Consider the following 12,500-nt stretch of genomic DNA (forward strand, 5'->3'; position numbering starts at 1 on the left):
GAATGAAGATGAAAGAAGCAGTGAGACTGAAGTCTGTGAAGGTGGTAGTGAAGTGTAATGTGAAGCCTTCGGGTTCTGTCTCTCTTTGTACTGACCGATGAATGAAGATGAAAGAAGCAGTGAGACTGAAGTCTGTGAAGGTGGTAGAGAAGTGTAATGTGAAGCCTTCGGGTTCTGTCTCTCTTTGTACTGACCGATGAATGAAGATGAAAGAAGCAGTGAGACTGAAGTCTGTGAAGGTGAAGGAGAAGTGTAATGTGAAGCCTTCGGGTTCTGTCTCTCTTTGTACTGACCGATGAATGAAGATGAAAGAAGCAGTGAGACTGAAGTCTGTGAAGGTGGTAGAGAAGTGTAATGTGAAGCCTTCGGGTTCTGTCTCTCTTTGTACTGACCGATGAATGAAGATGAAAGAAGCAGTGAGACTGAAGTCTGTGAAGGTGGTAGAGAAGTGTAATGTGAAGCCTTCGGGTTCTGTCTCTCTTTGTACTGACCGATGAATGAAGATGAAAGAAGCAGTGAGACTGAAGTCTGTGAAGGTGGTAGAGAAGTGTAATGTGAAGCCTTCGGGTTCTGTCTCTCTTTGTACTGACCGATGAATGAAGATGAAAGAAGCAGTGAGACTGAAGTCTGTGAAGGTGGTAGTGAAGTGTAATGTGAAGCCTTCGGGTTCTGTCTCTCTTTGTACTGACCGATGAATGAAGATGAAAGAAGCAGTGAGACTGAAGTCTGTGAAGGTGGTAGTGAAGTGTAATGTGAAGCCTTCGGGTTCTGTCTCTCTTTGTACTGACTGATGAATGAAGATGAAAGAAGCAGTGAGACTGAAGTCTGTGAAGGTGGTAGAGAAGTGTAATGTGAAGCCTTCGGGTTCTGTCTCTCTTTGTACTGACCGATGAATGAAGATGAAAGAAGCAGTGAGACTGAAGTCTGTGAAGGTGGTAGAGAAGTGTAATGTGAAGCCTTCGGGTTCTGTCTCTCTTTGTACTGACCGATGAATGAAGATGAAAGAAGCAGTGAGACTGAAGTCTGTGAAGGTGGTAGAGAAGTGTAATATGAAGCCTTCGGGTTCTGTCTCTCTTTGTACTGACCGATGAATGAATTTGTAGACTGCTGATACTGCAGTAAATGGATTGCACCATGCTCGTCTGAAGCAGTTTATCTTCACTATATCCCCGTCTATTAGTCTGGTAGGTAATTCAAATCTGAAAAATGTGCAAATAGATTTTATGAATCTGAAATGTATGAATACATGTAGAGTTCTAGGTAATTACATGAAATTTGTTGCAAAGTAAAAACAAAATCATTTGTTTATATATATATATTTGCTTATATATATATATATAAGCACATGATTTTGTTATACTACCTCAAAATACGTCATATATATATATTTATACAGTAAAGTGGGCAAATAGACTTTCCAGTTCCATCAATTGAGTGTGTCAGTGGAACACTGTTTCTTCCGTCCCTCTCCTTACCCCGAGCTGGGCTTGAACCAGGGGCACCCTCTGAACATATCAGCAACTGCCTCCCAAGAAGCATCGTTACCGATCGCATCACAAAAGCTTGAAGATCAGAGAAAGGGAAACAACTACTTCAAGGTCTCCGAGAGAGTGACGTCACCGTTTGAAACGCTACAAGCGCGCAACGCTAACCAGCTAGCCATTTCACACCGGTCACACCAGGACATTGAGATGAGATTTTTACAAATATGGTAACAAACACGATGACGGCCATAAATCAATGGAGTGGCTGCGGTTCTGGATTTTCCGGAAACCGGATTTTTCGTGTCTAAATATACAGGTTGTTTGTGCTGTCAGATAGTTTTAATGTAGCTGCTGCCCCCTCCTTGTTCAGCAATGAACGCCATTGTCTGGTGTAGCCTACGAACTTCATGTTGTACACAGAAGAACTGATCAACATGTTCGTACGAACTCCCAATGCAAAACTCAATGAGGAGTTACGCACAAGTATCTAGGCAGCATATCAAACACAAGCAAGACACAGACACGTAACGTAGCCTAATTAGCGATTTAATGTCGTTTTTAAATTATCATTGCAAACATTGGCTAAGCAGGAGGCAGACAGTCAAAGTAGTAATGTTATTTTTCAGCAACTCTGGTTACGATATGGCAGCAACTGTAAAGATTAGCCTACATCATCACAAAAAAGATGATTGTTTTTGCTCCAATGCAACATGTAAGGGCCTGCATTCTGCTTGTGCCACTGCAATATCCATTACAACAGACAGAGAAGGTTCTAGCCTTCATAATGGCCTTGAATGTTTTTATTTTAGCTGTTCAGAAATATGAGGCAGAGACACAGGCTACATCACCATGGTTCAGAAGGGTCTCCCGAGTGAGTGGCACAGCGGTCTAAGGCACCGCATTGCAGTGCTAGAGGCATCAGGACAGATCCTGGTTCGTTCCCTGTCAATTAAATAAGAGGCTGAGTAAAGACACACTTGTGCAGAAAAGTGATCCAGATGCTTATCTTTGAGAAAAAGGTTTCCAGAAGGGAAACTCTGTATTCGCAGTCCTGGCCTTCATACAAAGACCATGTAGAATCCACTTGATGCTCTAGCACTGCACAGTGGTGTCCATTGTGTTGAGAAGAGATGAGACGGAGGAGTAGAAGAGAAAGGAGTGAGAGGCAGAATGATAGATTAAACTAGAGCCTCTTGGGTTTAAAGGTCGTGTAGGCCTCAGACCTCTTCTTCATTCTGGATATTATTTCACTACTTTCCCGCCATATTCAAATGCCAACTCAGGGTGTTTACTACTAGTTGTAAAAACATGTCTATCTGTTTTGGAGCACTAACTTTTAGATCTGTCTGGCCCGAAGTAGATCCATCACCACGGTACCCCACGTCTCTTCTTACTAACAGTGTCACTCTGTCAGGTACCTGTGCATGGAGCTGATGGATGCCAACCTGTGTCAGGTGATCCAGATGGAGCTGGACCATGAGAGAATGTCTTACCTGCTCTACCAGATGCTGTGTGGAATCAAACACCTGCACTCCGCGGGCATCATTCACAGGGTGAGATGGCCTCTCTCTCTCTGTGTGTGTGTGTGTGTGTGGCATCAAGCACCTGCACTCCGCAGGCATCATTCACAGGTTGAGATGGCCTCTCTGTGTGTGTGTGGCTGGCTTCCGGGTTAAGCGAGTAGTGTGTCAAGAAGCAGTGTGTCTTGGCAGGGTTGTGTTTCTGAGGACGCATGGCTCTCAACCTTCGCCTCTCCCGAGTCCGTAGGGGAGTTGCAGCGATGGGACAAGACTGTAACTACCAATTGGATGTCACAATATCAAATTGTGGAGAAAAATGAATGTAATTATTTTTCTATGTCCTTTTTCACATATGAAACAGGACTTTAATCATGCTGAACATTACACTGCTTATAACCCAGTGGGCAAAGCTGATGGAAATGACATCATTGCAACTGCTTCTGCCTGCTGGGATATGCCATCTGTGGACATTTAAACATACTATAGTAGCTAGCACCACCTATTAAAGTTTTACCGCAGTAACCCTCATCTCTTGTTGTTGCTTTCCCCAAAAGGACCTGAAACCTAGCAATATAGTGGTGAAATCTGATTGTACTCTGAAGATCCTGGACTTTGGCTTGGCTAGGACTGCAGGCACCAGCTTCATGATGACTCCGTACGTGGTGACGCGGTACTACAGAGCCCCAGAGGTCATCCTGGGCATGGGGTACAAAGAGAACGGTAAGAAAGGTTCTAGAGGAGGTTCTGGTGTTCTGACACTGTAACATGCTACTGCTGGGATGTTCTAATACTTTAAGATGTGTTCTAATACTTTAAGATGTGTTCTAATACTTTAAGATGTGTTCTAATACTGTAAGATTTTTTCTAATACTTTAAAATGTGTTCTAATACTTTTAGATGTGTTCTAATACTGTAAGATGTGTTCTAATACTTTAACTAACCCACGGACTCCTCAGGTGTGGTAGTGTAACCTCTTCTTTATGACCCTAAGTCAGAATGCGTCTACAGTCAGTGGTCTGTAGACAGCAGGGGCCTCTGACAGCCTGTCCACATCATGGAGTAAATACATGCTGAAATAAACCACAAGCAGTGGTGAGTGGGTAACCTTGGCTCTACGCTCATGAATACACTACTAGACAGAGGCCTGTAGGGTGAGAGGCCGGGAGGTGAGGCCATGGATTTCCTGCCACCAGCCAAGCCCCAGGAGACTGGCTTCTTCTCTCTCTCTCTTCATTAATGGAATAGTAATTTGTCTGCGTGCTACGTCTCTGACTAATTATAGTCTGAATAACCAACCGCCTCTTTCAAATCACTCTCTGTTTCCCACGCTCTCTGTCAACAACATCTCTTTCTCAATTCCTCTTTCCTTGATTTCTCACATATTTGATGTATCCTATCCTTGCCACCTTCTCAAAACGCATTGGAGGAGAACTTGAGGGTTCCGAGGGGAGGGACCTAGCGTAGGGTTCTGAGGGGGCGACCTAAGGGAGGGTTCAGAGGGGAGGGACCTAGGGGAGGGTTCCGTGGGGAGGGACCTAGGGGAGGGTTCTGAGGTGGCGACCTAAGGGAGGGTTCCGAGGGAAGAGACATAGGGGATGGTTCGAGGGGAGGGATCTAGGGGAGGGACCTAGGGGAGGATTCAGAGGGGAGGGACCTAGGGGAGGGTTCCGAGGCGAGGGACCTAGGGGAGGATTCCGTGGGGAGGGATCTAGAGGAGGGTTCCGAGGGGAGGGACCTAGGGGAGGGTTCCGAGGGGAGGGACTTAGGGGAGGATTCCGTGGGGAGGGACCTAGGGGAGGATTCCGTGGGGAGGGATCCGAGGGGAGGGACCATGGGGAGGGTTCCGAGGGGAGGGACCTAGGGGAGGATTCCGTGGGGAGGGACCTAGGGGAGGGTTCCGAGGGGAGGGACCTAGGGGAGGGTTCGGAGGGGAGGGTTCGGAGGGGAGGGACCTAGGGGAGGATTCCGTGGGGAGGGACCTAGGGGAGGGTTCCGAGGGGAGGGACCTAGGGGAGGATTTCGAGGGGAGGGACCTAGGGGAGGGACCTAGGGGAGGGTTCCGAGGGGAGGGACCTAGGGGAGGGTTCCGAGGGGAGGGACCTAGGGGAGGGTTCCGAGGGGAGGGACCTAGGGGAGGATTTCGAGGGGAGGGACCTAGGGGAGGGACCTAGGGGAGGGTTCCGAGGGGAGGGACCTAGGGGAGGGTTCCGAGGGGAGGGACCTAGGGGAGGGTTCCGAGGGGAGGGACCTAGGGGAGGGTTCCGAGGAGAGGGTTCAGAGGGGAGGGACCTTGGATCTTCACGTCTAATACGTTTTGATAAAGAAGGCGAGGAGAAAGGATGCTGGGAAAGAGGAACTGAGAAAGAGCCTACGGTTTTCTTTTCTAATGCTAACCTCTGACTTATCTCTCACTCTCTGTCTCTGTACCTGCAGTGGATATATGGTCGGTGGGGTGCATTATGGGAGAAATGGTGCGTCACAAAATTCTGTTCCCTGGCCGGGACTGTATCCTTACTTACTAAGATAATATACACATTGTCAGTTGATCTTGATCAAAGAATAAGGCCAGCATTCAATCCAATCTGCTATTGCGCAGGGCACTATGCTGCTGACAATACATATTTTAAAGGCTATTTCCCCCAACATTCGCAGAGATCGCTTTCGTGGTAAACGCTGCGCAAGCATAAATGACCCATAATAGTCTGTTACTGTGCTTTAATATGCCATTCTTTGAATCCCGGTCTAAGATTTGTGCCTGTAAAATTTGGATGAACAGGTATTTAATAAGTGATTTGTATCAAAATAAAGGAGGTAGAGTACGTACATCAAATCCTACCATTGGCCCAATTCTTTATACATATATTTTCTGATGATTCTTCTCAGACTCTGACGGTGAATCGATACCTGTCCTGTCCCCATCTGTTAGGTACTGGGCTGTTCTCCCTGAAGGTGAATCGATACCTGTCCTGTCCTCCTCTGTTAGGTACTGGGCTTTCCTCTTCTGTTAGGTACTGGCCTGTCCTCCTGTTAGGTACTGGCCTGTCCTCCTCAGTTAGGTACTGGCCTGTCCTCCTCTGTTAGGTACTGACCTGTCCTCCTCTGTTAGGTACTGGCCTGTCCTCTGTTAGGTACTGACCTGTCCTCCTCTGTTAGGTACTGACCTGTCCTATGTTAGGTACTGACCTGTCCTCCTCTGTTAGGTACTGGCCTGTCCTCCTCTGTTAGGTACTGACCTGTCCTCCTCTGTTAGGTACTGGGCTTTCCTCCTCTGTTAGGTACTGACCTGTCCTCCTGTTAGGTACTGGCCTGTCCTCCTCTGTTAGGTACTGACCTGTCCTCGTCTGTTAGGTACTGGCCTTTCCTCCTCTGTTAGGTACTGGCCTGTCCTCCTGTTAGGTACTGGCCTGTCCTCCTCTGTTAGGTACTGACCTGTCCTCCTCTGTTAGGTACTGACCTGTCCTCCTCTGTTAGGTACTGGCCTGTCCTCCTCTGTTAGGTACTGACCTGTCCTCCTCTGTTAGGTACTGACCTGTCCTCCTCTGTTAGGTACTGACCTGTCCTCCTGTTAGGTACTGACCTGTCCTCCTCTGTTAGGTACTGACCTGTCCTCCTCTGTTAGGTACTGGCCTGTCCTCCTCTGTTAGGTACTGACCTGTCCTCCTCTGTTAGGTACTGACCTGTCCTCCTCTGTTAGGTACTGACCTGTCCTCCTCTGTTAGGTACTGGCCTGTCCTCCTCTGTTAGGTACTGGCCTGTCCTCCTCTGTTAGGTACTGGGCTTTCCTCCTCTGTTAGGTACTGGCCTGTCCTCCTCTGTTAGGTACTGGCCTGTCCTCCTCTGTTAGGTACTGACCTGTCCTCCTGTGTTAGGTACTGACCTGTCCTCCTCTGTTAGGTACTGGCCTGTCCTCCTCTGTTAGGTACTGACCTGTCCTCCTCTGTTAGGTACTGGCCTTTCCTCCTCTGTTAGGTACTGGCCTGTCCTCCTGTTAGGTACTGGCCTGTCCTCCTCTGTTAGGTACTGACCTGTCCTCCTCTGTTAGGTACTGACCTGTCCTCCTCTGTTAGGTACTGACCTGTCCTCCTCTGTTAGGTACTGGCCTGTCCTCCTCTGTTAGGTACTGACCTGTCCTCCTCTGTTAGGTACTGACCTGTCCTCTTCTGTTAGGTACTGACCTGTCCTCCTGTTAGGTACTGACCTGTCCTCCTCTGTTAGGTACTGACCTGTCCTCCTCTGTTAGGTACTGGCCTGTCCTCCTCTGTTAGGTACTGACCTGTCCTCCTCTGTTAGGTACTGACCTGTCCTCCTCTGTTAGGTACTGACCTGTCCTCCTCTGTTAGGTACTGACCTGTCCTCCTCTGTTAGGTACTGACCTGTCCTCCTCTGTTAGGTACTGGCCTGTCCTCCTCTGTTAGGTACTGGCCTGTCCTCCTCTGTTAGGTACTGGGCTTTCCTCCTCTGTTAGGTACTGGCCTGTCCTCCTCTGTTAGGTACTGGCCTGTCCTCCTCTGTTAGGTACTGACCTGTCCTCCTCTGTTAGGTACTGACCTGTCCTCCTCTGTTAGGTACTGGCCTGTCCTCCTCTGTTAGGTACTGACCTGTCCTCCTCTGTTAGGTACTGGCCTGTCCTCCTCTGTTAGGTACTGGCCTGTCCTCCTCTGTTAGGTACTGACCTGTCCTCCTCTGTTAGGTACTGGCCTGTCCTCCTCTGTTAGGTACTGACCTGTCCTCCTGTTAGGTACTGACCTGTCCTCCTCTGTTAGGTACTGACCTGTCCTCCTCTGTTAGGTACTGGCCTGTCCTCCTGTTAGGTACTGACCTGTCCTCCTCTGTTAGGTACTGGCCTGTCCTCCTCTGTTAGGTACTGGCCTGTCCTCCTCTGTTAGGTACTGGCCTGTCCTTCTCTGTTAGGTACTGACCTGTCCTCCTGTTAGGTACTGACCTGTCCTCTGTTAGGTACTGACCTGTCCTCCTCTGTTAGGTACTGGGCTTTCCTCCTCTGTTAGGTACTGGCCTGTCCTCCTCTGTTAGGTACTGGCCTGTCCTCCTCTGTTAGGTACTGGGCTTTCCTCCTCTGTTAGGTACTGGCCTGTCCTCCTCTGTTAGGTACTGGCCTGTCCTCCTCTGTTAGGTACTGGCCTGTCCTCCTCTGTTAGGTACTGGCCTGTCCTCCTGTTAGGTACTGACCTGTCCTCCTCTGTTAGGTACTGGCCTGTCCTCCTCTGTTAGGTACTGGCCTGTCCTCCTCTGTTAGGTACTGGCCTGTCCTCCTGTTAGGTACTGACCTGTCCTCTGTTAGGTACTGACCTGTCCTCCTCTGTTAGGTACTGGGCTTTCCTCCTCTGTTAGGTACTGGCCTGTCCTCCTCTGTTAGGTACTGGCCTGTCCTCCTCTGTTAGGTACTGGCCTGTCCTCCTCTGTTAGGTACTGGCCTGTCCTCCTCTTTTAGGTACTGACCTGTCCTCCTCTGTTAGGTACTGGCCTGTCCTCCTCTGTTAGGTACTGACCTGTCCTCCTCTGTTAGGTACTGACCTGTCCTCCTCTGTTAGGTACTGGCCTGTCCTCCTGTTAGGTACTGACCTGTCCTCCTCTGTTAGGTACTGGGCTGTTGTAGGTCTAGTGACTCTAACTAACTTGGCTGACTTCATAATACCTCTAATATTTCCATAATTGTATTATTAATTCACCATCTAATACATGAATTAACCTCTCTGAAAAGTGTAATATTAATTCACCATCTAATACATGAATTAACCTCTCTGAAAAGTGTAATATTAACAAATTGCTTAATGTCCGTTCTTACCAAGAAAGTAATTATCCATCCTGTATTCAACCTCTTTATTCTGGGACCTCTTTGGCAGAATGAGACATTCCTCACTCAGAATATTTATGCTTTTCTTAATAGATATATTTCTGGTGGTGAGTGTGTCTGCTTGGTGCGTGTTGTATACACTGTGGGAATCCACAATATATTCTAAGGCCATTGTGTCATTATCTTAAGGTAGTCAATGCTAATCAAAACGCCAGCAGAGTGAAACATGTAAGTTGCTTTTACAGTGGATTTTTACCAAGCTACAACATATGAAAAGTTTCATTCCAAAATGATATATATCCATTATCAGAAATGTTATTCTTTTATTGTTTAAAGAATTTATGAAATTGGTTGCCGTGTTTTTTCACTCCCTAATTATGGCACGGGGTTGTTCAATGACAGATACGTATTTGTTTGATGTTTTGTCACTTTAATTTCAGAGAGAGAAATAATCATGTTTTTTTTTCTCGAAACTCTACAGTATATCCGCCTCACTCTCAGATAAAAAAATAGTACTGCTAGGTTTTACACAGTCAAATGTGACAAAAAAACTACATTTTTAATAAAGAACTGTATAAAATAATGCATTTGTGACATCAATTCAAACAAAAAAGAATAATTATAATGAATAATTACGAATTGACATTTTAGTAATTTAGCTGATGCTTTTATCCAGAGCAACTTACAGTTAGTTCATTCATCTTAAGATCGGTAGGTGAGACCAGAACATATCACTGTCAAATGTACAGGATAGTCAGAGTTGATATTCACTTAATAATAAGGAATGCCCCTCGAACATTGACCCCCATTGTAAAAGAGCCAACTTCGTTGTCGATTTGTTTTTTTGTTATACAGAAATAACCAAACACGCCGAAAAGCTGCTGTGTTGTTCAATGTAACCAGGTCAAAAATCCCGACCTACGGTTTGCAATTGACCCACATAGGGAAATAGAGCCTGTGAGAAGTGCCCTGTGGCTTCAGGCTTTTCAACATGGGAGATTGGGACACATGGGGAAATAGAGTCTGTGAGAAGAGCCCTGTGGCTTCAGGCTTTTCAACATGGGAGATTGGGACACATGGGGAAATAGAGCCTGTGAGAAGTGCCCTGTGACTTCAGGCTTTTCAACATGGGAGATTGGGACACATGGGGAAATAGAGCCTGTGGGAAGTGCCCTGTGACTTCAGGCTATTCAACATGGGAGATTGGGACACATGGGGAAATAGAGCCCGTGAGAAGTGCCCTGTGACTTCAGGCTTTTCAACATGGGAGATTGGGACACATGGGGAAATAGAGCCTGTGAGAAGTGCCCTGTGACTTCAGGCTATTCATCATGGGAGATTGGGACACATGGGGGATCCATTGTCCAAGCAGGCTACACGTAGATATGTGTGCAGAAAACATTTAATCACAGGTAGGACATTTAACTTGTTTAGTACAGTCTGTTTATAACTCCACTCACTACTTGTAGCTGTATAGTCCATTTGTTTGTGTTGTTGGTCTTGGCTAGCTTAATGTTCTAGTTGGTAGCTAGCTAGCTACTCACATCGAGCAAAAAAAACTTGACCTTTGTCAAACACAATTTTCTTGTTGTCTGCATGTTTTAGTCAATTACATAACTACAATAAATAAAAGTACAACAAGTGTAAAGATTAATTTTCAACACTGCCTGCTCCCTAGCGTTCTCACTACTTAGAAACACGTAAATAGTTTTCAGAACCGTTGACCGCTACAAAGGTCAAGTTTTTGCGGTGAGCCCAATGGGGTAACCTAGGTAACCGCATGTTGTTTTCCCCACAGGCGGGCGGGTCCTCGACGTTCTATCTAAAACCAACTGGGACTATACGAACATTCCATTCCAGCTAAACAATGGAAATATAGCACTTCGCCAGAAAAAAACAAAACAATTTTAACACACTTCTATCATCTATTAATTAAAAATCTGAGAAAAGTAATATTTTACACACACATGATTCTAACCATAAGCATTCATTTCTGAATGAAAAAAACACAAATGTGAAAAATTGCTGGATATAGCATTTTGGAACGAAGCTATTCATATCCACTAGAGAGTGGCTTTACCTACCGTGCTTTAGAAAAGCCCTGTTAGAACAGACATGTGTCATGTTGTATGTCTGGGCGCAGTGTGTGGTGGATGGAGTTAGTATCACAGGAGGTTGGTGGCGCCTTAATTGGGGAGGACGGACCTGTAGTAATGGCTGAAGCAGAATTGGTGGAATGGTATCAAATACATCAAACACGTGGTTTCCGTGGTTTCCAGGTGTTTGATGCCATTCCATTTGCTCCGTTCCAGCCATTACTATGAGCCGTGCTCCCCTCAGCAGCCTCCACTGGTTTGTATGTGTCATGTGTCATACATGCTGAGTGACTGGTATGGGACTGTGTCTGGCTACAGTGGACATGTGGTCTGTTGGCTGCATCTTTGGAGAGGTGATAAGAGGGACAGTGCTGTTCCCAGGCACCGACCGTATCCTTGCATCACTTCTGGAACAAATCATTAACACTATACTGCACACTGCTAGAAGAAATGGCGTTGTGAAGAACCAAATAGGGTTCAATGGCTAGCGGCATACAGTATAGGCCCTATAGAACCTTTAGATAATAGGGACAGTGCTGTTCTCAGACACCGACCGTATCCTTGCCTCATTCTATAGACTATAACTAGTATTAACACAATAGCCTCCTTTTTCCTGATTGTGTCCACATCCTGATTGTGCCTACATTTGTAGACGGGTGTAGATGATCGAAAGACACGTTGGGATCTGATTGTGATCAGATCTTCCTGACCACCTCTGGTGGTAGTCAAGGCACGCATTATGTCTGGATTTCTCACAAGTGTAGACGGACCTGGACAGTAAAAAGCATATAAATCATAATTATTCTGCCTTTTAAAATCATTGACAGCTGGCGCCACTGACTTTTGACATCAATATGTGTTTTAAAATAAATCTTTTAATATTTTAGAAGAATATCTGTCAAATAATTTGCATACAGGGTAGGACAGGGACATTTGGTCACAATGCAGACACAGTGGAGGGATAATAAACGCATTTTAATATCACGTGTAGACATATATCTGAAAATCTGGGCACAATCAGAATGTGGTTCAGATCAGGACCAAGGATGCATGTTAGCGCCAGGTTTAAACGGGGCAAATGATACAACGCGCTCCATAGATCTGCTACTAGCGCACCACCGCTAACTAGCTTGCGATTTCACACCTGCCTCGTTCTGGCTTTGTTCCAGTCTTTACAGGCTACAACATATCAGGGCTGTCATTGAGACGAGCAGTTTGAACACCATCATAAAAGGGGAACATTTTGAAAATAGCGTAAAATTCAAGATGAGGGGGATACTGATAATATTTAACGGGGATTGTCAGTATAACAAAGTAAACGCTTCCTTTTAAAACCCTAATTAAGATACGTAGCTATATGGAACGGTTTTAGAATACATTTCAGCAAATTGTTTTAATCAAATTAGACAAGCTAAACATCCGTGTAGAATAATTTTAGGGAATTAATGAAAAGGTCCCCAAGCTTCTCATCTCACAGCATGGTGTAGATGCGATTCCCAAAGTGGGATGTAGACAAAGAGGAAATGAAGCCCGGCGTTCCAGCAGGATGAGCTCATGTGTTTCTGGATGTCCTGGCTGGCTGGCAGAC

At 46.1% G+C, this 12,500-nt stretch overlaps 1 protein-coding gene across 8 annotated transcripts in view; it reads left to right on the forward strand.

Annotated features, from left to right (window-relative positions):
* The window catches only part of LOC139422693 (mitogen-activated protein kinase 10), a 119,772-nt gene that overhangs the window by 73,335 nt on the left and 33,937 nt on the right, over window positions 1-12,500 (forward strand). For all 8 annotated transcript variants that reach the window (XM_071173911.1, XM_071173914.1, XM_071173915.1 and 5 more), the window contains 3 exons: window positions 2,899-3,037; window positions 3,559-3,724; window positions 5,438-5,509. In XM_071173911.1, coding sequence (XP_071030012.1) covers window positions 2,899-3,037; window positions 3,559-3,724; window positions 5,438-5,509 — 377 coding nt within the window. The remainder of the gene's footprint in view (window positions 1-2,898; window positions 3,038-3,558; window positions 3,725-5,437; window positions 5,510-12,500) is intronic.

This window comes from Oncorhynchus clarkii, chromosome 12 (assembly GCF_045791955.1).
Source record: "Oncorhynchus clarkii lewisi isolate Uvic-CL-2024 chromosome 12, UVic_Ocla_1.0, whole genome shotgun sequence".
In the NCBI taxonomy this organism is placed as follows: Eukaryota; Metazoa; Chordata; class Actinopteri; order Salmoniformes; family Salmonidae; genus Oncorhynchus; species Oncorhynchus clarkii.